The 25,284-nt window shown below is 43.9% G+C and overlaps 1 protein-coding gene and 1 non-coding gene across 3 annotated transcripts in view; both read left to right on the forward strand.

Annotated features, from left to right (window-relative positions):
- LY96 (lymphocyte antigen 96) overlaps nt 1-6,298 on the forward strand; it is a 48,149-nt gene extending 41,851 nt beyond the window's left edge. The window contains exons 4-5 of one of the 2 annotated variants that reach the window (XM_063726695.1): nt 434-486; nt 5,950-6,298. In XM_063726695.1, coding sequence (XP_063582765.1) covers nt 434-486; nt 5,950-5,982 — 86 coding nt within the window. In that variant the 3' untranslated portion in view covers nt 5,983-6,298. Of the gene's footprint in view, nt 1-433; nt 487-2,598; nt 2,722-5,949 lie in introns of those variants that run through there. The other variant, XM_002819183.5, reaches the window with a different exon arrangement.
- An 18,487-nt stretch (nt 6,299-24,785) lies between these two features.
- On the forward strand, nt 24,786-24,893 carry LOC112134747 (U6 spliceosomal RNA). The gene has a single exon (XR_002916109.3). It is a non-coding gene; the product is annotated as a U6 spliceosomal RNA (small nuclear RNA).
- The last annotated feature ends 391 nt before the right edge of the window (nt 24,894-25,284 follow it).

The raw sequence follows: 25,284 nt of genomic DNA on the forward strand, positions 1-25,284 counted from the left end.
AGCTTCAGTATTCTGGCTGCCTCCAAAATATCTCATCTGTCTTTGGCAAGATTGTTCTCTATTATACCCAGCTTAATGTGCATCAATATCTCTGAAAACTAGTTTACAATGCACATATGTAACTTGATCTGAAGCATATTAGCACTAGCTTGTTCATCGTTTATTAATTATTGAGACCAGCAGGTCTTAATAGTTTGTGTCCCCTAAGGGATAAGGTAGGGGCAGGTGTACAGAGAGGCTCTAGGGGCAGAGAAAGGAAGCCACAGGAGAACAGCAGCCAGGGTATAAAAGGTTCATTACTTTTCTACAGTTTTGCTTGGGACTGCCTCTGTCAGTAGTTAAGTGTATGCCATAAAGTTATACTCCATGCTACCAAGAAAAAAATCACCTAACCGTGACCAATAACGTTTTGTATTTTATATTTTGTTTGCAGAGACTGTGAATACAACAGTATCATTCTCCTTCAAGGGAATAAAATTTTCTAAGGTATTGTTCAATATTTATTTTGTACTGTCTAACCTTTAGCAGTAATAGACATGTTAAGCATTTGAAACAAGCAATTCACAACTTCTTCTTCTTTTTTTTTTTTTTTTTTAAATGGGATCTCAGTCTGTCACCCAGGCTGGAGTGCAGTGGCACGATCTCTGCTCACTGCAACCTCCACCCGCCAACCCCACCCCAAGCAATCCTCCTGCCTTACTTAGCCTCCTGACTAGCTGGGACTACATGTACACGCCACAATGCCAGCTAATGTTTTGTACTTTTGGAAGAGACGCGGTTTCACCATGTTGCCCAGGTTGGTCTTGAACTCCTGAGCTCAAGTGATCCACTCAGCTTAGCCTCCCAAAGTGCTGGGATTACAAGTATGGGCAGTTGTGCCCAGCTGACAATTTCATGAATAGCAATTCAAGATTAAGATGTTCAGGGTTTTTTCTTTTACTTTTATTTAGAATTAGCTTTTTTTTTTTTTAACTGAGTCTTGCTCTGTTGCCCAGGCTGGAGTGAAGTGTGTTCTGGGCTCACTGCAACTTCCGCCTCCCAGGTTCAGGTGATTCTGTGCCTCAGGCACCCGAGCAGCTGGGATTACAGGCACATGCCACCATGCCCAGCTAATTTTTTTATTTTTAGTAGAGATGGGGTTTCACCATGTTGCCCAGGCTGGTCTCAAACTCCTGGCCTCATGTGATCCACCTACCTTTTTTCCTGGACCAAACTGAGGGTCGGGCTGCCATTTCTTGCAGCCCAATAACAAGATGCAGATGAACCGGGGAGGAAGAGAGCTTTTATTTCTGTAACTGGTTACAGGGAGAAGGTCTGGAAATTATCGCCAGACCAACTCAAAATTACAAAGTTTTCAGAGCTTATATACATTCTAAGGTATATGTCTATGTGTAAATGTGCATTCATCTGAAGACACAAGTGATTAACTTCTTTTAATCTATAACTAAGATTTGAGTTCTGAAGACCTTCCTCTGGAGCCTCAGTAACTACTTAATCTAAATGGGTCTGGGTGCTGGGGTGATTACCTTTATCTTGTCTCCTGTTAAATCATGGAGGTTTGAGGGGTTCCTTCAGACCCCCAGTAAACTTGGTTGTGGAAGCCTGGGGAGTTTCTTCGGACCCACAGTAAAACTTGATTGATCCTAAATGGGTCCTATTAAGAATTTCTTAGTTATTTTGTTATGCTTTAAGAAAGTCTTAAAGGAAAGGGCTGGGCAAAACTCCTGATGGGCTTTTGTTACATCCCATCCTTTGCATAAGGGCGCTGGCTTTAAATATTTAACTTAACCACTCAGTCAGTACTGAAACAGTTGTTAGTGAGACCTGGCCTTGGCCTCCCAAACTGCTGGGATTATAGGTGTGAGCCACCGCACCCAGTCTTAGTATTAGGTCTTTTGGTATTTTTTCTTTCTGTAGACTATGGAAAAATTGCACAAAAGATAGCATTTTTTTCCACTTCATTTTTTTCCCTCTAACATACATGGGCAAAAGTAATTTGAATGCAAGTGCTCATTACTAATCTGCTGAACAGTCTTCAGATGAAAGCACTGGATGACCACTGTGTATAAGCCAGTAAATCTCTATAACTATTCATGTAAATATAATGTGAACATTGTTTAGGAGAATAAAAATCACATAAATTACAGACTTATTTTGTTCAAGATTTTTTTGGCAACTTAGTCTGGTCATCCATGCCTTTGTAAAAATAATTGCTGCCTCAATGAATAATACCATTGTGATTTTAGATATTTGCGTGACATATCTAGTAATGAAATTTTATGCGTTTTACTTTTGGTGACCATTTTAAAATAAAATTTAATAATGCATATTCTTTCATTATTTTGTTATAAACTAATATCTAATATTTCAAAACCTCTTAGGTTAGTTTTTAAAAATAACATAATCTTATAATTGGGAAATAAATGGGCTTTATGCTCATTTAATTCAAAGACATGGAAAATTTCGTCTCATTGGAAAACTAATAAAATCAATCCAATTTAAATGGCTTTCTGCGAGTAAGAGAAAGTTCTTACAAAGCCTCTGAAATAGTAGCATCTAACATTTTGTATTACTTGTATTTCTTATACTTCATTTTAGGGAAAATACAAATGTGTTGTTGAAGCTATTTCTGGGAGCCCAGAAGAAATGCTCTTTTGCTTGGAGTTTGTCATCCTACACCAACCTAATTCAAATTAGAATAAATTGAGTATTTAAAAAAAATTTTAAAGGTATTGTTCCTGTTTTAAGGGTACCCAGGATTTGTTTTAATCAGATATGGTAGGATAGGAAGACACAGAAATGACTGTCATGAAGAAAGAAGCTTATCCTCACAGATCTCTAGGAAACGGAGGCATGGTGCACCATGCAGAGCCACCTGGGGAAGCACCAGTGTCTGTGAGAACGTGGAGGGAGGGGAAAAATGTGGGCAAGAGTGTTTATTATGTTTTCCATAGGAAGCAATGGGCAAGGTAGGGTAAGTAATTGATATGGTTTGGCTGTGTCCCCATTGAAATCTCATCTTGAATTGTAGTTCCCATAATCCCCACATGTCGTGGGGGACCCAGTGGGAGGTATTTGAATCATGGGGGCAGTTACCTCCATGCTGTTCTCCTGATAGTGAATGAGTTCTCATGAGATCTGATGGTTTTATAAGGAACCTTCCCCACCCACCCTTTTGCTCTGCACTTCACCTTCCTGCTACCATACGAAGAAGGATGCGTTTGCTTCCCCTTCTGCCACGATTGTTTCCTGAGGCCTCCTCAGCCCTGCAGAGCCGTGAGTCAGTTAAACCTCTTTCCTTTATTTTATTTATTGTTTTGAGATGGAGTCTCATTCTGTCACCCAGGCTGGAGTGCAGTGGCGCCATCTCAACTCACTGCAACCTCTGCCTTCCAGGTTCAAGTGATTCTTCTGCCTCAGCCTCCCAAGTAGCTGGGATTACAGGCGCCTGCCATCACACCTGGCTAATTTTTGTATTTTTAGTAGCGATGGGGTTTCACCATATTGGTCAGGCTGGTCTTGAACTCCTGACCTCAGGTGATCAGCCTCCCAAAGTGCTGGGATTACAGGCATGAGCCACCGCGCCCAGCCTAAACCTCTTTCCTTTATAGATTACCCAGTCTTGGGTATTTCTTCATAGTAGCGTGAGAATGGACTAATACAGCAGTGTTGACCTAAAAGGAAGAAGCTGAGACAGAATTAGTGTAAGTAGAGAGTTTATTTGGGCCAAGCTTGAGGACTGCATCCTGGGAGCATGGCAACTTGAGTTGCCCTGAATATATACTCCATAAATTAGCAGCAGTTACAAGAGAGTTTTTAAAGGGAAAGAAGAGGGAGTTTCTGCGTTGTTTACCAAGAATTTACATTAAAAAGGCTGGGTGCAGTGGCTCACACCTGTAATCCCATCACTTTGGGAGGCTGAGGCAGGCGGATCACCTGAGGTCAGGAGTTTGAGACCAGCCTGGCCAACATGGCGAAATCCTGTCTCTTCTAAAAATACAGAAATTAGCTGGGCCTGGTGGCATGCGCCTGTAATCCCAGCTACTCGGAAGGCTGAGGCAGGAGAATCACTTGAACCCGGGAGGCAGAGGTTGTAGTGAGCCAAGATTGTGCCACTGCACTCCAGCCTGGTGACAGAGGTGTTTTTGGTGAAGTTTATAAAAACAAAAGGATGGGGTCTTTTCTGTTGGAGACCCCTCTGTCTATACAGAGAAAGCTGTTTCTCTTTCTCTTCTCTTCTGCCTACTAAACCTCCACTCCTAAACTCCTCGTGTGTGTTTGTGTCCTAAGTTTTCCTGGTGCAAGATGATAAACCCTGGGTTTATACTCCAGACAACGTAGCAGCTTCATATTGGAGGTTCATCTGGGATACCAAAGTACAACATTCATTGAAACGGTGAGCAGAGGAGCAGACTCCAACTCTGTCCTTTCATTTCAAGGCTGTCAGCCTCCATTTAAGAACCAAATCAAACCAACTACTGGGCCACCTTCAGCCATTTAAAAATGATTAGCATGGCTGCCAGCCTTATAAGACTTGGAGGACAGGCTTTCTGGAGAGAACATGGAGAATCCCTGAGTACCCATGGGTTGCTGGGCATATTGGCCCTGTTTGAACCGGCTTACTTTCAGAGAGGACTTAGCTGTTGCATGGGGCTGGAAGAGGTTTTGGAGCAACTGAGGATTTCTGGCTGGGGCTACCCCCGGTGTTATCCAAAGGCTTCTGGACTGACCCCAGCTTCTGACCACCTGATAGGGTGTCAGTAATAGGATCTCCACCTTTCCTATTGTAATTTCCTCCTTTCCTGTCCACGACCACCATATCTCTCATCCTCTCTGTGTAAAATCCGGAGTATATGCCGCCTGCTGGTCTTTTCCGCTTGGAGACTATTTCTCTTTCTTTTCTCTTCTGCCTGTTAAACCTCTGCTCCAAAAAAACAAAAAACAAAAAGACACAAGGTTGTGTTTTTTGCTAAAGAACATGTAGTTTTGCTGGGTGTGGTGGCTCACACCTGTAATCCCAGCACTTTGGGAATCCAAAGCGGGTGGATCACAAGGTTAGGAGTTCGAGAGCAGCCTGGCCAGTATGGTGAAACCCCGTCTCTACTGAAAATACAAAAATTAGCCGGGTGTGGTGGCAGGCACCTGTAGTCCCAGCTACTCAGGAGGCTGAGGCTGAGGCAAGAGAATTGTTTGAACCCAGGAGGCGGAGGTTGCGGTGAGCTGAGATCATGCCACTACTGCACTCCAGCCTGGGCGACAGAGTGAGAAACAAAAAAAAAAAAGTAATTTTTTTCAGTTAAGTGACTATTTAAGAATTGCTTTAGAGTAAAGGAAAAATTACACAGATAAGACTAAATGGATAAAGAGAAAAACTGAGCCCGGGCAACAAAGTTACCTCTGAGACCTGTGGTTACCAAGAAGACAGTCAATGTGGAGGAAGGGCAAAATGAAGCAACCATTAAAACCAGAGGGTAGCCAGGCATGGTGGCTTCTGCCTGTAATCGCACCACTTTGGGAGGCCGAGGTGGGTGGGTCACCTGAGGTCAGGAGTTCCAGACTAGCCTGGCCAACATAGTGAAACCCTCATCTCTACTAAAAATACAAAAATTATCTGGTAGTGGTGGCGCACGCTTATAATCCCAGCTACTTTGGATGCTGAGGTGTGAGAATCTCTTGCACCTGGGAGACGGAGGTTGCAGTGAGCCGAAATTGTGCCACTGCACTCCAGCGTGGGTGGCAGAGCAAGATCCTGTCTCAAAAAACAAAACAAAACAAAACAAAAAAACAACCAACCAGCCAAACAAAAAACCCGAAAAGCCACAGAGTATCGTGTAAAGGAATTGTTCCATTTTGTAGATTGGTATCATCATCTCCCTGAGAAACCTTTACTACAATTAAGGGAGGAGACCACCCCTCATATTGTCTTATGCCCAATTTCTGCCTCCAAAGGAAGAAGAAGTAAAAACTAAAAGGCAGAAATGAAATCCACAGGCAGACAGCCCAGCGTGCCACGCACTGGGCCTGGTAGTTAAAGATCAACCCTTGACCGATTCCAGACATTGTATGGAAAAGCGTTGTGAAAATCCCTGTCCTGTTCTGTTGCGTTCTGATTACCTGTGCATGCAGCCCCCTGTCATGTACCCCCTGCCTGCTCAATCAATCATGACCCTCTTACGTGGACCCCCTTAGAGTTGTAAGCCCTTAAAAGGGACAGGAATTGCTCACTTGGAGAGCTCGGTTTTTGGAGACGTGAGTCTGCCTCGTGCTCCCAGCTGAATAAAGCCCTTTCCTTCCACAACTTGGTGTCTGAGGGTTTCTTGTCTGCAGCTCATCCTGCTACACAATACGTTGTAAAAATAACTACTATAAGGATAGAATCCTTAATGTTAAATGCTACAGAATGAAAGAGCTTGATTGGGTTGATGCAGGACCCACAGCTCAATATTAAACAATTCCTGGTGAATATATGTGATCCAAATACACAGGAGGTGATTCCTGAGAGAACAACCAGCCTAGTGTTTATCCTGAGAAGGAGACTGCCCGACTCTCCCTATAAAATGCCAAGTGGAACACCCCAGATGAAGCGGTTGATATGCTTCATATGCAAGCCATGGGGGACTGGCTTTATGATGACCCAAATATTCTCCAAAAAAAATTTCTATTACCCACATCATGGTAAATTTTGGGGTTTAGGGGGCCCTTTTTACATGGGCACCCTGGGTGACATTACTCCGGCAGAATCATATGACTATTTGAGAAGCCTTATGAAGTTTGCTGTCTCTTGTGGGTCTTACAGATGCTTAATAAAATATCAGGGGTAATTAAAAAAAAAAAGATGGGCAAGGAGAAAGGGATTAAAAGAGCTTACCCCAGAAGTGTGATAGAATTTTTTGGATGGTTATTAAGAAATGAAATAAATAAAATGAAAATTGAGGGAGTTAAAACAAAGGACTTTAAAACACTATTTGCCCCAGATTGGAAAATTTAAGAAAAATCCAAAGACAATGGTTATAATGAGAATGCTACGTTGCCTGGGGCAATACTGGGGCAATTTAAGATAAAGATTGACAAAAGGGACTGAGTCCCTTGGCCCAACCCCCTGCTGGGGGCCCATATCCTTTTGATATAGGGTCTTGCTACCTGACGAATGCAAGGAGGAGAATACTTATGAGCAGGGGGCCTCTTTTTCCCCTAGGACTGATTCTAACTATATAGGAGCTGCTAGATTCTGCAGTGCCTGATAGACAGCTCCCATCTAACCAGAGCTGTTTCAGTTGTGAAGTTGGAAGGTGAACAAAGGACATCTTGTTTGGAAGGCTGCTGCTGTGGTTAAATAGGAGTCAAGCAAATCTTTTTCTTTTGAATTATTTATAGTTTAGCGCAATTAAGTGAAGAATGTTTTTGTGAGCAAGTTTACTTTTCTCTCTGAGCTCTCTAGAATTCAGAAACTGTTCATGGGTATTCTGATTTTATGACAATATAGTTATTTGCATAAGTGTAGTAAGATTCATTTCTTTCAAAACAGGACAATTGGAGACACCTTTTTTTTTTCCAAACCAGGGCTTTGACTAGAATAACATATTTTTAGGTAAATTTCCAGCAAAGCCAACTTAAAAGGAGCCTATGTGGCCAATTAATTCTTGCTGCACTTTATGTGAATAATCAGGCCAAGTATAATAAGCCTAAAACTTATTTTGCACTTAAATTGGTCTTACTATAATTCCTCTTTAGGCTGGGTGCAGTGGCTCACACCTGTAATCCCAGCACTTTCGTAGGCCAAAGTGGGTGGATCACTTGAGGCCAGAAGTTTGATCAGCCTGGCCAACATGGAGAAACCTCGTCTCTACTAGAAAATACAAAAATTAGCCAGGTGTGGTGGTGCATGCCTGTAATCCCAGCTACTCGGGAGGCTGAGGCATGAGAATTGTTTGAGCCTGGGAGATGGAGGTTGCAGTGAGCCAAGATCCTGTCACTGCACTCCAGCCTGGGTGATAAAGCAAGACTCTGTGCCTTAAAAAAAAAAATTCTTTAATAGAAAAGGAGAACTAGAGAGAGAGGTTGTTTCAAAGGAGAAGTGTAACACTTTTTATTAGATTTCAGCCCCAACTTTTGTTTTTGAGTGCAGATTGAATCATGAATTATATAATCCTCTAAAGAGTGCCAGGTTATAATTTTTCTTCATATTTTTAGTTGGTGCCTTAATGGAATAGGTTCCTTTTTCTATTCTGACACACAAATACTCTTTTGATTTTCAAAAATATTGTTTATTTTTCCTTGTTTTACCTCCAAGGAAACCAGAATCGTGGTATTCTGAAGAGTAGAGATGCGAATCTCCCTCATTTGGCATCACACTGGGTCCAATTTGTTTTTCACTGAAAATGCCCTGCTGTTAAGACTATACAAACACCCTCCTTCTAGGCCCGGGGACTGTCACAGAAGGGGTGAGCATGTGAGATTGTAAGGGCCAGTTTTGAGGGATAGAATTAAGTCAAGGTCAGATCCTCCAAATCAAGGATGGATACAAAGATGCCTAAACAGCCAGTAAAACAAGGGACTTTGCCTTCTGAGCTGTTATGTGACACATTTTCTAATTCCTGTAGAATTAAAGGAAGATAATTACTGACAGGATAAAGATACCTTGTGACAAAGCCTCCTGGGTACAAAACTCCCAGTTATGAGTTGCGAAGATAGATATATATTTAAAAACTTTCTGTTTCAGAACAATGTTTATATTTTGTATAGCTAATTGCTAAAAGTCTGTAACTAAACCCAAGATTACTGTACTCAAGGCATAGAAGTTAAAGGTAAGTCAGTTTTGTAACCTTCCCTTTGGCTTTTTGTTTATTGGCTTTTTATGTAAAAACTTTTTTTTTAAGGGATAATGAATGCCTGTCCACATCCATTCCCATCTGGCCCTTCAATTGGCTATAAGTCTTTTGACTCTAAGTCCCTTGGCTTAGAGTCCCTTTGACTAAGTCCCTTGGCCATACCAAGGGACAGGATGGACCCAGAGCAGGCAGCCACGCCACCCTGGCAATGTTATGGGGCAAAATAAAGATTTGGTGGCCATCGATGTTGCCTCTGGCAAATCTTGGTCATAAGAGGGAGAATGTAAGCCAAAAATAAAATTCTAAAGCCCACCTCCAACCACCTGAATGAACTCCCTCCTCTCAGCCAGGGTACTCCAAAGATAACCTGAAAAACTGGTTCAGGCAATGACAGGAAGAGGGGATCAGACATGCCTCAGTATGCCCTCCTCCCTTTTGGAATTCAGGAAATGCCAACCAACATTTAACAGCAACATAGACCTTAAGTCTGATAAAAAACATTTACAATCTACTATTGTCTTTGAAGCCTGCTACCTGGAGGCTTCATCTGTGTGATAAAAACTTTGGTTTCCACAACCTGTTGTCATAACCCAGACATTCCCTTCTATTGATAATAATTCTTTCTTTCTTTTTTTTTTTTTAGATACCATTTATTTTATTTTTTTATTTATTTATTTTTTTAATTTATGAAGTATTTATTGATCATTCTTGGGTGTTTCTCGGAGAGGGGGATATGGGAGGGTCATAGGATAATAGTGGAGAGAAGGTCAGGAGATAAACACATGAACAAAGGTCTCTGGTTTTCCTAGGCAGAGGTCCCTGCGGCCTTCTGCAGTGTTTGTGTCCCTGGGTACTTGAGATTAGGGAGTGGTGATGACTCTTAAAGAGCATGCTGCCTTCAAGCATCTGTTTAACAAAGCACATCTCGCACCGCTCTTAATCCATTTAACCCTGAGTTGACACAGCACATGTTTCAGAGAGCACGGGGCTGGGGGAAAGGCCATAGATCAACAGCATCCCAAGGCAGAAGAATTTCTCCTAGTCAGAACAAAATGGAGTCTCCTATGTCCACCTCTTTCTACACAGACACAGCAACAATCTGATCTCCCCTTCCTTTCCCCACACTTCCCCCCCTTCTTTTCAACAAAACCGCCATCGTCCTCATGGCCCGCTCCCGATGGTCGCTGTCTCTTCGGAGCTGTTGGGTACACCTCCCAGACAGGGCGGCCGGGCAGAGGCGCTCCTCACCTCCCAGACAGGGCGGCCGGGCAGAGGCGCTCCTCACTTCCCAGACGGGGCGGCCGGGCAGAGACGCTCCTCACCTCCCAGACGGGGCGGCTGGGCAGAGGCGCTCCTCACTTCCTCCCAGACGGGGTGGCGGCCAGGCAGAGGCGCTCCTCACCTCCCAGACGGGGCGGCCGGGCAGAGGCGCTCCTCACCTCCCAGACGGGGCGGCCGGGCAGAGGCGCTCCTCACTTCCCCAACCGGGCGGCCCGGCAGAGGCGCTCCTCACTTCCCAGATGGGGCGGCTGGGCAGAGGCGCTCCTCACTTCCCAGACGGGGTGGCGGGGCAGAGGCACTCCTCACCTCCCAGACCGGGTGGCCAGGCAGAGGCGCTCCTCACTTCCCAGACGGTGTGGCGGCCGGGCAGAGGCGCTCCTCACTTCCCAGATGGGGCAGCCAGGCAGAGGCGCTCCTCACTTCCCAGATGGGGCGGCCAGGCAGAGGCACTCCTCACTTCCCAGACGGGGTGGCCGGGCAGAGGCGCTCCTCACTTCCCAGACGGGGTGGCCGGGCAGAGGTGCTCCTCACTTCCCAGATGGGGCAGCCAGGCAGAGGCGCTCCTCACTTCCTCCCAGATGGGGTGGCGGCCGGGCAGAGGCGCTCCTCACCTCCCAGACGGGGTGGCCAGGCAGAGGTGCTCCTCACTTCCCAGATGGGGCAGCCAGGCAGAGGCGCTCCTCACTTCCTCCCAGACGGGGTGGCAGCCAGGCAGAGGCACTCCTCACTTCCCAGACGGGGCGGCCGGGCAGAGGTGCTCCTCACTTCCTCCCAGATGGGGTGGCGGCCGGGCAGAGGTGCTCCTCACCTCCCAGACGGGGTGGCCAGGTAGAGGCGCTCCTCACTTCCCATACGGGGTGGCGGCCAGGCAGAGGCGCTCCTCACTTCCCAGATGGGGCAGCCAAGCAGAGGCGCTCCTCACTTCCTCCCAGATGGGGTGGCGGCCAGGCAGAGGCACTCCTCACCTCCCAGACGTGGCGGCCGGGCAGAGGCGCTCCTCACCTCCCAGACGGGGTGGCCGGGCAGAGGCGCTCCTCACTTCCCAGATGGGGCAGCCGGGCAGAGGCGCTCCTCACTTCCTCCCAGACGGGCTGGCTGCCAGGCAGAGGCGCTCCTCACCTCCCAGACGGGGCGGCTGGGCAGAGGTGCTCCTCACCTCCCAGACGGGGCGGCTGGGCAGAGGCGCTCCTCATCTCCCAGACGGGGCGGCTGGGCAGAGGCGCTCCTCACTTCCTCCCAGACGGGGTGGCGGCCGGGCAGAGGCACTCCTCACCTCCCAGACGGGGTGGCCAGGCAGAGGCGCTCCTCACTTCCCATATGGGGTGGCGGCTGGGAAGAGGTGCTCCTCACTTCCTCCCAGACGGGGTGGCAGCCGGGCAGAGGCTGTAATCTTAGCACTTTAAGAGGCCAAGGCAGGAGGCTGGTAGGTGGAGGTTGTAGCGAGCCGAGATCATGCCACTGCACTCCAGCCTCAGCACCATTGAGCATTGAGTGAGCGAGACTCCGTCTGCAATCCCAGCACCTCGGGAGGCCGAGGCAGGCAGATCACTCGAGGCCAGGAGCTGGAGACCAGCCCGGTCAACACGGCGAAACCCAGTCTCCACCAAAAATACAAAAACCACTCAGGCTTGGCGGTGCTCGCCTGCATTCCCAGGCACTCGGCAGGCCGAGGCAGGAGAGTCACAAGAGCCCGAGGCAGGGAGGTTGCAGCGAGCCGAGATCACGGCAGTACAGTCCAGCTTCGGCAACAGAGGGAGACCGAAAAAAGAAGGAGAGGGAGACCAAAGAAAGGAGGGAGAGGGAGAGGGAGAGACAATAATTCTTTCAACCAATTGCCAATCAGAAAAATTTAAAATCTACCTATGACCTGGAAGCCCCTCAACCTCTTTGGGTTGTTCTGCCCTTCTAGATCAAATCAGTGTACATCTTACGTGTACTGATAGATGTATTATGTCTCCCTACAATGTATAAAAGCAAGCTGTATCCTGATTACCTAGGGCGCATGTCATCAGGACCTCCTGAGGCTGTGTCATGTGTGCATCCTTAACCTTGGCAAAATAAACTTTCGAAATTGAGACTTGTCTCAGGGATACTTTTGGGTTCACACCTCCAAGCTGTCCTTGTTTATTCCTGGGTGTAAGCCAAGTTAACTTTGGGAGGAATTTAGGTTATAGTTTAACTTTGAAGTAAGGATGATAATAGTCCTTCCCCAAAACAAATCACCTCCCTGGTTCAGGAGCTGAAGCCACCTTTGTAAAATTAATGAAAGTCCACAAGATTAGAATTATGGGAGGTGCCTGAATTCTGCTAAGAGATAGATGTAGTTTCTGTAATCCCTTACTACTCAGGAGTAGCGGGGTCAGAGGTCACAGGATAGGTGTAGTTCTGTAATCCTGTACTGCTAAGGAGTTACATGGCCAGAGATCACAAGGTTTGTGTCTTCCCCGGTTGATCCTATAGGTAATATCACTATTATAGAACCTAAGATGTTTTTTTTGAGATATCTTTCAGACTGACCCCACCCAGACTCATGACTCATTACTCAACTGGTCCTGTGTCCCCACCCAGATGTAGACTCAGCTCATGAGAATTATTTTTTACACTTCTATACTTTCATCTTCAACCAATCAGCAGCACCCATTCCTTAGCCCCAAGCCCACCAAATTGTCCATAAAAACTCTAGCGTCTGTGCCTTTGGGGTGACTGATTTGAATGGTAACTCCAGTTCTCCTTCATATTAATTAAACTTTCCTTACTGCAGTGCCATGGTCTCAGTGAATTGCAGTGGGCAAGAAGAACCCATCAGGCAATTGATTACACATTAAGCTCTCTGAGTAGCTCTGTGGAGTACCCCTTCACTTAGCTTTGAGATAGAGCTGGTTTTTACCCAACCCTGTTTCATTCCTTATGGGGAGGGGTTTGGAAACAGGACTCACAGCATAGCTTTCTCTCAAAATATCCTCTGCAAATCCTCTCTCTTAGATTTTCTCTTGGATTAAAAGATTCTTTGATCTTCTTATATACTTGATGTTAGGACAGGGTTCAGAGCTGTGAAATGTGTTATCAGACATGTCCTGTTTCCTGCTCTTGTTCTGATGTACAACACATTTCTACTCTAGGGTGGATCTTGATTTGCTAGGTCAGCCATGTGAAGTATTCCCAGGGTATGGTTATTGGTCTGATTTGCCACATGACTGAGGTTGGCTCAATCAGAAGGGATGGATTCAAATTCCTTGGTTGTCTGACTAGATGTAAACAGAGTGTTGCCTGCATTTCTGTGGACAATCATCTGATGACCATAAAAGGGGATTAGCCTCTGGATGAAGATGATACTGTGAACAGAAGAATGGTGAGTCTAAAAAAATAAGAGCCTGGCATGGTGGGTCATGCCTGTAAACCCAGCACTTTGGGAGGCTGAGGTGGGAGAATTGCTTGAGCCCAAGAATTCAAGACCAGCCTGGGCAACACTGTGAGACCCTGTCTGTACAAAAAATAAAATAAAAATTAGCCAAGCATGGCAGCACCTTCCTGTAGTCCCAGCTACTCAGGAGGCTGAGGTGAGATGATAGCTTGAGCCCAGAAGTTTGAAGCTTCAGTGAGCTGAGATTGTGCCACTGCACTCCAGCTGGGGCAACAGAGTGAGACTCTGTTTCAAAAATAAAATTTAAAATAATTTTAAAAAATTAAAAAAATAATAACTCAAATTGCAGATACTGTGGAGTCATTGAATCACCCAAGCCTGGGTCTTGCCATACTTCTGGACTTTCTGGTTATTGCTTTAGTGAGTTGGAGTCAGAATTTTGTTACTTGCACCTGAGAGCATTTTTGTTGATTCACAGCTAAATTGTCTGCTTCATCTCATAACTTAGGCTAATTTCAGATTCTAGCCCTCCCACCATTCCCTTCTGAGTTTTCCCATTGCTTTCAGCCCTTCTCTTGCTAATGGTTGCAGGGCTAACTTATCCATTAGGTAGAGTAAGCACCGTGCCTAGGGTCCTCAAAAATGTTTTGTTTAAAAAAAATTTTAATTTTTAATTCTTGTGGGTACATAGTGGGTATATATATTTATGGTTTACATGAGAAATTTTTTTTAAATCAAAATAGACTTCCAAGAAAGGTATTTTGATACAGATATGCAATGTGTAATAATCACATCAGGGTAAATGGGGTATCCATCACCTCAATCATTTATCCTTTTTGTTACAAACAATCGAATTATACTTTTTGTCATTTTAAAGTATACAATTAAATTATTTTTTATTGTAGTCACTCTGCTGTGCTACCAAATATTAGGTATTGTTCATCTTTTAAACTATTTTTTTTGTACCCATTAACCAACCCCACTCCTCTGTGCCACCCCCCGTTCCTAGCCTCTGGTAACCATCCTTCTACTCTCTATCTCCATGAGTTCAGTTGTTTTAATTTTAGCTCCTATAAATAAGTGAGAACATGTGAAGTTTGTCTTTCTGTGCCTGGATTATTTCAATTAGCATAATGACCTCCAGTTCCATTCGTGTTGTTTCAAATAATAGGATCTTATTCTTGCTCTTGTTTTTTAATTTTTAATTTAATTTTATTTTTACATAGAGATGGGGTCTTACTATATTGACCAGGCTGGTCTTGAACTCTTGGCCTCAAGGGAGGCCTACTGTCTTGGCTTCCCAAAGTGCTGGGATTATAGGCATGAGACAGTGCACCCAGACTCTCATTCTTTTTTGTGGCTAAATAGTATTCTATTGTGTAAATGTACCATATTTTCTTTATCCATTCATCTGTTGATGGACATTTATGTTGCTTTCAAATCTTGGCTTTTGTAAATAGTGCTGTAATAAACATGGGCGTGCAGATATCTTTTTGATATACTGATTTCCTTTCTTTTGAGTAATCCAGTGGCATTGCTGGATTGTACTGTAGCTCTATTTTTAGTTTTTGGAGGAACTCAAAACTGTTCTCCATAGTGGTTATACTAAACTTACATTCACACCAACTAATTTACATTCACGCCAACAGTATATGAAGGTTCCCTTTTCTCTACATCCTTGCCAGCATTTGTTATTGCCTGACATTTAGATAAAAGCCATTTAACTGGGGTGAGATGATATCTCATTGTAGTTTTGATTTGCATTTCTCTGATGATCAATGATGTTGAATACCTTTTCATATGGCCTGTTTAACATCTGTATGTCTTCTTTTGAGAAATGTCTATTAAAGTCTTTTGTTCATTTAAAAATTAAATTATTAAATTTTTTTCCTTTAGAGTTATTTGAGCTCCTTATATATTCTGGTTAGATGGGTAGTTTGCAAATATTTTCTTTCATTCTGTGGGTTGTCACTTCATTTTGTTGATTGTTTCCTTTGCTGTGCAGATCTTTTTAACTTGATGTGATCCTACGTAGGGTTCAGCCCTAGGGGCGTTAATGGGTGTTCTCCTTGTGTGCGGCGATGAGAGATTGTAATAAATAAAGACACAATACAAAGAGATAAAGAGAAAACAGCTGGGCCCAGGGGACCACTACCATCAAGACGCGGAGACCGGTAGTGGCTCTGAATGGCTGGGCGCGCTGATATTTATTGCATACAAGACAAGGCGGGCAGGATAAGGAGGGTGGATCTTCTAAGTGATTGATAAGGTAAAGCAAGTCACGTGATCATAGGACAGGGGGCCCTTCCCTTTTAGGTAGCTGAAGCAGAGATAGAAGGCAGCATACATCAGCGTTTTCTTCTATGCACTTATAAGAAAGATCAAACTTTTAAGACTTTCACTATTTCTTCTACCGCTATCTACTGTGAACTTCAAAGAGGAACCAGGAGTATGGGAGGAACATGAAAGTGGACAAGGAGCATGAGTATTGAAGCACAGCACCACAGGGAGGGGTTTAGGCCTCTGGATGACCGCAGGCAAGCCTGGATAATATCCAGCCTCCCACAAGAAGCTGGTGGAGCAGAGTGTTCCCTGACTCCTCCAAGGAAAGGAGACTCCCTTTTGCAGTCTGCTAAGTAATGGGTGTCTTCCCAGGCACTGGCATTACCGCTTGACCAAGGAGCCCTCAATCGGCCATTATGCGGGCATGACAGAAGACTCACCCCTTGCCTTCTAGGTCACTTCTTCTCACAATGTCCCTTCAGTACCTGACCCTATACCCACTGGTTATTCCTAGGTTATATTAGTAATGCAACAAAGAGTAATATTAAAAGCTAATGATTAATAATGATTATACTAATGATTGATAATGTCCATGATCATCTCTATATCTAATTTGTATTATAACTATTCTTATTCTAACTATTTTCTTTATTATACTGAAAGAGTTTGTGCCTTTAGTCTCTTGCCTTGGCACCTAGGTAATCTTTCACCCGCAATCCTATTTGTCCATTTTTGGTTTGGTTGCCTGGGCTTGTGGGGTATTACTCAAGAAATCTTTGCCTAGACCAGTGTCTTAGAGAGTTTCTTCAATGTTTTCTTGTAGTAGTTTCATAGTTTGAGGTCTTAGATTTGTCTTTAATCTATTTTGATTTGATTTGTGTACATAATGAGAGATAGAGGTCTAGCTTCATTTTTCTGCTTATGGATATCCAGTTTTCCCAGCACCATTTATTGAAGAGACTGTTCTATCCCCATGTATGCTCTTGGTAGCCTTGTCAAAAATCAGTTCACTGTAGATGTATGAATTTATTTCTGGGTTCTCTATTCTATTCCATTACTCTATGTGTCTGTTTTTTTTTTTGAGATGAAATCTTGCTCTTTCGCCCAGGCTGGAGTGCAGTGGCGTGATCTCAGCTCACTGCAACCTCTACCTCCCGGGTTCAAGTGACTCTCCTGCCTCAGCCTCCTGCGTAGCTGGGACTACAGGCACATGTCATCACACCTGGCTAATTTTTTGTATTTTTAGTAGAGATGGGGTTTCACCAAGTTAGCCAGGATGGTCTCAATCTCCTGATCTCATGATCCACCTACCTTCTTGCAACTTTTCTATAAATTTGAAACTATTATGAATCTGAAATTATTTAAATATTTATTTAAAATTAGTGTTGCGGGAAGTGAGGGACCCCAAACGGAGGGACCGGCTGGAGCCACGGCAAAGGAACATAAATTGTGAAGATTTCATTTTAATATGGACATATATCAGTTCCCAAATTATACTTTTATAATTTCTTATGCCTGTCTTTACTTCAATCTCTGAACATAAATTGTGAAGATTTCATTTTAATATGGGCATTTATCAGTTCCCAAAATTAATACTTTTATAATTTCTTATGCCTGTCTTTAATCTCTTAATCCTGTTATCATCATAAGCTGAGAATGTACGTCACCTCAGGACCACTATTATGTTAACTGTACAAATTGATTGTAAAACGTGTGTTTGAACAATATGAAATCAGTGCACCTTGAAAAAGAACAGAATAACAGCAATTTTCAGAGAACAAGGGAAGACAACCATAAGGTCTGACTGCCTTTGGGGTTGGGCAGAATAGAGCCATATTTTTCTTCCTGCAGAGAGCCTATAAATGGATGTGCAAGTAGGGAAGATATCACTAAATTCTTTTCCTAGCAAGGAATATTAATAATTAAGACCTTGGGAAAGGAATGCATTCCTAGGGGGAGGTCTATAAACGGCCACTCTGGGAGTGTCTGTCTTATGCGGTTGAGATGAGGACTGAAATACGCGCTGGTCTCCTGCAGTATTGTCGGGCTTATTAGGTTGGGGAAAAAAACCCCCACTAGTAAATTTGAGGTCAGACTGGTTCCGTGTTCTCGAACCCTGTTTTCTGTTGTTTAAGATGTTTATCAAGACAATACATGCACAGCTGAACATAGACCCTTATCAGTAGTTTTGTTTTGCCTTTTGTCCTGTTTCCTCAGAAGCATGTGATCTTTGTTCTTCTTTTTGCCCTTTGAAGCATGTGATCTTGTGACCTACTCCCTGTTCTTGCACCCCCTCCCCTTTTGAAATCCTTAATAAAACTTGCTGGTTTTGCGGCTCAGGTGGCCATCACGGTCCTACCGATATGTGATGTCACCCCTGGAGTCCCAGCTGTAAAATTCCTCTCTTTATACTCTTTCTCTTTATTTCTCAGCTGGCCGACACTTATGGAAAATAGAAAGAACCTACACTGAAATATTGGGGGCAGGTTCCCCCAATAAATTAGCTAAAAATAAACATTTTTAAGTTAATTAAAAATAACAGAGGCATGCATGCATTACTGTGTAACTTTCCAGTCAAACTAACAGAATTTGAGACTGGGGCTGGGCACAGAGGCTCACGCCTGTAATCCCAGCACTTTGGGAGGCTAAGGCGGGTGGATCTCCTGAGGTCAAGAGTTCGAGACTGGCCTGGCCAACATGGTGAAACCCCGTCTCTACTAAAAATACAAAAAATTAGTCAGACGTGGTGGCGGGTGCCTGTAGTCTCAGCTACTTAGGAGGCTGAGGCAGAAGAATTGCTTGAACCCGGGAGGTGGAGGTTGCAGTGAGCCGAGATCGTTCACTCCAGCCTGGGTGACAAGAGCGAAACTCCATCTCAAAAAAAAAAAAAATTTGGGATTGGACTCACTCAAAATTCTGCTTTTTTACACAAGAGCACCAACTCTTCCAACACAAGCATAGCACTGAGGTAAGAGGTTATGTTAGGAATGAATGAGTGCTGGAATCTCGTAGAGGCAGTTTCTTAATTTTAGACAAACCAAACAAAACCTGTTTGTACAGAGGTCTAGGTTCTAGTCTTTAGTAGTCCTTAAGAGTTTGTTAAGATTTAGCCTTTAGGATCTGGAGAACTTTTGGTTTGTTATCTCTGTTTTTTTCGAGATGGAGTCTTGCTCTCTTGCCAGGCTGGAGTGCAGTGGTGTGATCTCGGCTCACTGCAACCTCCACCTCCCAGGTTCAAGAGATTCTCCTGCCTCAGCCTCCCGAGTAGCTGGGACTACAGGCGTGTGCCACCATGCCCTGCTAATTTTTTGTATTTTTAGTAGAGACAGGGTTCACCATGTTGGCCAGGATGGTCTCAATCTCTTGACCTCATGATTCACCCGCTTCAGCCTCCCAAAGTGCTGGGATTACAGGCGTAAGCCACTGCACCTGGCCGGTTTGTTACCTTTTAAAGAAGAAAAGGCCCACAGGAGGGTTGATACAGCAACCACATCCTGTCATTCACCAATGCTTAACGTCTGGCACATAGCAGGTGCCAGTAAATATTGTATGATTAGGATCAGTAACTCAAAATAAGTCTACAGGGCAATACAGGAACAGGGGTAGGGAGGTGTGGGCCAGTGAGATAAGTTAGCTGAAGTGATTCTCAGTGAATGAAGAGGTTGTCAATTGGAACTAATTCTGAAGTCCTGTGTGCCACAGATGTGTGAAGATTGTGTTCTGGCTGTCAGAATTCTGTAGGGCTTTATTCAGGGCTTTTGAGAGGTAAGATGCAAGCTTAGACCCAAAAGCAGTGAACTGGAATACTCAGCCAGGGACTGCAGCTGGGATAGACCACACAGCAGCAGTGGGGACACTGCCATTGCCAGTGGTCTTTTTCCAGGTTGAGGTTGACTGGAATTTGCTCGTATTAGTTGCCAAGGAGGTTGACACATGTATATTTGTCATTTTTTAATTGGCCTTATCTGCTTCAGTTGGCATATCTACTTATTGTTGGATACTTGGATTACATACACTGGTTGAAAATATAAATAATACTATGAAGATCTTAATATAAATTAACTTAAAAAATTAATGATGTAAATTAACTCTTTCATCATTTAATTGAGATGATAAAAGTTGATGAATGCCTAATTAATTAAAGGAGGATACTTAGGCATGTAAAATTAAAAATGAAAGTTTTAGCATTCTAATATTGTTTTATTTTTATCTTTGAGACATGGTCTGGCTGTTACCCAGGCTGAAAAGAGATGGTGCCATCATGGCTCACTGCAGCCTCGACCTCACAGGCTCAAGCGATCTTCCCATCTCAGCCCTCCAAGTAGTTGGGAGGTTGCCCAGGCTGATCTCAAACTCACGGGCTAAAGGGATCCTCCTGCCTCCACCTTAAAGTGCTGGGATTACAAGCATAAGCCACCAAGCCAGACCAGCATTGTAAAGTTTAAAACAATGGTCAGTGCCAGAGCAAACAGGAGAAAGGTAAACAACACTTAGTAAGCAAGGTGGAAACATGTATGTTATTTTTTTTTGCACATTAAAAAAAATTTTATTTCTTTTTCTTTTTTTTTTTTTAGGGTCTCACTGTCGCCCAGGCTGGAGTGCAGTGGCACAATTATATCTCAATGTAACCTCCAACTCCTAGGCTCAGGCGATTCTTCTGCCTCAGCCTCCTCAGTAGCTGAGACTACAGGCATGTACCACCATGCACAGCTAATTAAAAAAAAATTATTTTGTAGAAATGGGGTCTTGATAAGTTGCCCAGGCTGGTCTCGAATTCCTGAGCTCAGGCAATCCTTCTGCCTTGGCTTCTTAAAGCTGGGATTATAGCTGTGAGCCACTGTACCCATCCCAATGTATGTAATATGTTCTTACAGCTTAGCCAGAGAGGCTGTATAATGTGAGTCAAAAATTAGATAAAATCAAGATGCTGGCAGTGTAAAAAAAAAAATTAGAGCTGATCAGAGCATGGGAAGAGGGCAAAGCAAATGGAGACGGTGGTGAGGGACCTTCGGAAGCTGAGGGGCTCACAGACTCACATTACCTTTTCATTCTTTTCTCCTTCAAAAATTCAAAGATGAACAATTTTTTTTTCTCTGAGCAAATTATCCCATTTAAACATTCATGAATTAACCACATTAACCTACTTTCAATACAAAGAAGAAAAATGGTTTCTGTCTCATACATTTCAGCTGTCTTGTCAGTGGGTTGTCAAGTTGAAGGATTTCTTTTACATTCCTATGAATCCCTTATTCTCTATGAAAGAAACTTTACTTCGAAGTGGAAAGTAGGTTTGGGTTCATCTCTGATTTTTGATTCACATTATACAACCTCTGTGGTTAAGCTGTGAGAATGTATAAAATTCCTGTCAGCCATTGCTGGCGCTTCAGAGCATAACTGGGTAGTGCCCAGGTGGGCAGAGCACTGTCTGATAATCTTTGCTCCCTAATAACTGAAATCCAGAATAGATGATATTCTCCATTCATTCAAAATGTCTGTCCTGTGCTTCATGCAGAGGATACAAACAGAAGAACACTTGATCCTTGTCTTCTGGGCATTCACAGGCTTGTCAGTCCGGGCATTAGAGAGGATAAAAAATGAACCAACAATAATCAATGGGAAAAAGCTGTTTCATGCCTTAACATGACATAAATATAAAAACCATACAGGGAACAACAGATGAAAATAAAAACACGAAGGCTACAATAAATGCCAGTGACAAAAACAAAGGCACTGTTCGGTTCTACTTAACAGCAGACAGATTAGGAATCAAACCCTGACACATTTTAAGGTTCTAGGTCTACTGTTTAAAAAATCCAAAAAATGTTATCCAAGTCTGAATACATTAATGAGACACTGTAAAAGCTTTTAGCTGTAAGGTATTATTACTGTGTCAGTCAGAGACCTTGAAGAAAACAGAAGACACATTTAAACTGGGATTACTTAAGGAGAGTTTAATAAAGGGAATGTTTACAGAGGTGTGGACCAGGTGTAGGAAACCATGAATAGTGCAGTCCCCCAGGGCTAGTAGCAGTGGGGCCCCATTATTGCTCTAAGTCTAAAGGGTCAAGGGTGGGGGGGGGGAACCAGGAGACAGGGGCCTGTCTGATGGAAGCGAAAAGCAAAGACCGCCCCCTCTCACCTCCTTTATGTAACTAGACCAGCTGGAAGTAACCCTACAGGGAGGGATCACACTGCTAAACCCTCAGATCTCCTGCTGGTCTCCCCATTGCTGGACCCGCAGTAACCAGAAGACAAGGAAGCCAGCTGACCTAGTCTATAGTGGTCAGCTTCCCAGAGCACAGAGGACAGTGGAGAAGGGTAGAGAGCATCTTGAGGGGTGAATGGAAGATGTCCAGAACTAGGCTGGGCACAGTGGCTCGTGCCTGAAATCCCAGCACTTTCAGAGGTCAATGCGGGTGGATCACCTGAGGTCAGGAGTTCGAGACAAGGCTGGACAACACAGTGAAACCCTGTCTCTACTAAAAATACAAAAATTAGCTGGGTATGGTGGCATGCACCTGTAGTCCCAGCTACTTGGGAGGCTGAGGCACAAGAATCACTTAAACCCGGGAGGCAGAGGTTGCAGTGAACTGAGATTGTGCCACTGTACTCAGGCCTGGGTGACAGAGTGAGACTCCTTCTCAAAAAAAGAAGATGCCTAGAACAACTAAGTGACCAAAAATCTGATAGTCAAGTGTTCGCAAAGACCTTTGCAACACCTTTCCAGTCAATATTTGACAACTCTTAGAACTGGTAATTTAATGGTTACCGAATGTGGATAGCAAAACCTTAACAGCACACCCACCAAAAATCTTGCTATTATTAGGAACACATTTTTCAAGTTAGTAAGGCAGTGTAAGTGGAAGAAGAAAATTCTGCATACCAAAAAGTACTCTTCTGTGTTTTTTCAAAACAGAATATAAATATGCACAGCCCCCACACAGAAAAACCCCAGACAGGATACATGAACATTTTCTGCTATTAACAATAAACAGAAAGCCATCCTGAACTTGTTTTTTGGTGGCATATGATCAATAACAAAGACCAAGAAGGCTATACTAATAAACAAAGGCTATTCTTAAATAATGCACCCTCTGCTAATTGTGAAGGGTAAACTATGAATTTATCTTCATAATCCTTCACCTTCTCTTCCAGCAATCCCCCTTCTCTTTCCTACATGAATGTTTTTCTAAATTAGAACTTATCTCTTATGGCTTTTTGGGGGAGGTGAACATTTTTCCTGACCCACCCATTCTCATTCTCATTCTTTTTTTTTTTTTTTTGAGACTGAGTCTTGCTCTGTCGCCCAGGCTGGAGTGCAGATGCACGATCTTGGCTCATTGCAACCTCCATTTCCTGGGTTCAAGCCATTATCCTGCCTCAGCCTCCTGAGTAGCTGGGATTACAGGTGCACGCCACCACACCCAGGTAATTTTTGTACTTTTAGTTGAGACAGGGTTTCACCATGTTGGCCAGGCTGGTCTCAAGTGATCTGCCCACCTCGGCCTCCCGAAGTGTTGGGATTACAGGCGTGAGCCACAGCGCCCGGTCCTGACCCATTCATTCTACATGGATTTTCTATATAAAAAGATTTGGTCCTGAATTCGTGGAAGAGCCCGTTTTCTGCACTAGAGGGACTATTTCTTCCTTAATATGCTTTCTGGCACAATAGCACAGACTCGAACATCATCTGACTTCTTTGCACAGCCAAGAAGGTGTGGTGGAGTCTGTTTCTCACACTGTGCTTCTGTCCCCACAACTTATGGGTAGACGTGGAGGCAGAGGGTTCAGGAGCATTTCTCCACCAGAATCAGGGTACAGGAGGAAGAACATCTTAGCAGATTAAGTTGGCTGTCTACTTTGAAAGTTGGGTAAAGCATCGTGCCCAGTAATATAATTCTTGTGCACAAGATACAAGAGAAAAGCTATTCTGCTACCCTAGTGCAATGCCAGGGGACTGGTAAATAAATTATGGCAATGCTGGTAGAACACTCTCTGACCTGGCTTTGCGTCCTGGCTCAGCCACTAATTGTGTGCCTAGAGCCAGAGTTTTCACATCTCTAAAATACAGTTAATAATAATACCACCACGGGTGGTTGTGAATTTTTTTTCTAGACTGCGGCAGTATTATCCAAACCACAATCCTAACCCTAATCCCAACTAGAGCAATGTATCTGAAACACAAATCTGGTAATATCATTATCCTGCTTAAAATATTTTAACCATTTCCCACTGTTTTATTTTATTTTTTAATGAGACAGGGTCTCATTCTGTCTCCCGGGCTGGAGGGCAGTGGCATAATCACAGCTTACAGCTCACTGCAGCTTTGACTTCCTTGGCTCAAAAAATCCTCCCACCTCAGCCTCCTGAGTGTTTGGCACCACAGGTACACACCACCACACAGCTAACTTTTCTTTTGGGTGAGGGTCTGCCTATGTTGCTCAGGCTGGTCTTGAACTCCTTGGGCTCAAGCCCCTCTGGTCTTAGAATGAAGACTCACATCTCTGATATAGCCTTCAAGTCCTTGAAGCCTGGCATCACCTCCCACCATTATTTTAATACATTGTTACTCTAGGTTCTAAGCCACAGTGGGCTTCTTTTAGTTCTTTTTTTTTTGTTGTTGTTGTTGAGACAGAGTTTCGCTCTTGTCACCTAGGCTGGAGTACAGTGGTGCAATCTTGGCTCACTGCAACCTCCACCTCCTAGGTTCAAGCAATTTTCCTGCCTCAGCCTTCTGAGTAGCTGGGATTACAGGCATCTGCCACCATGCCCAGGTAATTTTTGTGCCCAGGTAATTTTTTTAAATCCAGGTGGGCCTAAGCAGCCCAGGACTTGTCTGGAGGCTCCAGTGTTGGGAACCCAGGACCCTTCTGCCTTGTTGGGCTCCCTAGCATGCTTTGGGAGAATGCTCTGCCACATCCACATTCCAGACAGTGGAAGGAAGAAAGAGAAAAGGGAGGAAAGAGTTGCTCCTTATAAGAGCATGACCCAGGAATTGCACTCATTACTTTTACTCACCAGAACTTGGTCACGTGCTTGCTTCTGTGGCACATATACTAAAATTGGAACCATACAGAGAAGATTAGCTACAGCCCCAGCGCAAGGGTGACATGCAAATTCGTGAAGTGGTCCATATGAAGGAAGGAAGGAAGGAGAAAAAGAAAGAAAGAAAGAAAAAAAGAGAGAGAGAAAGAAAGAAAGAAGAAAAGGAGAAAGAAAGAAAGAAAAGGAGAAAGAAAGCAGGAAAGAAAAAGAATGAACGAATGAATGAACTTGGTCACGTGGCTACACTCAGCTGTAAGGGAGGCTCAGAAAATTAGCCTTTATTTTAGCTGCCTTGTGCGTAGCTGTGTACCTGGAGCTCTGTTATTGTAGATAGAGTGAGTGGATATGAGGACACCTAGTGGTCCCTGGAGCAGAACGCCCAGCTTAGATTAATTAGTGTGATTATTGATTAATAGCTATCTACCCCACTAGACTGTATCTCCACAAGAGCAGGAACCGTATGTGTTTTTGCTCACCATTGTATCC

Source organism: Pongo abelii, chromosome 7 (genome assembly GCF_028885655.2).
Source record: "Pongo abelii isolate AG06213 chromosome 7, NHGRI_mPonAbe1-v2.0_pri, whole genome shotgun sequence".
NCBI lineage: Eukaryota > Metazoa > Chordata > Mammalia > Primates > Hominidae > Pongo > Pongo abelii.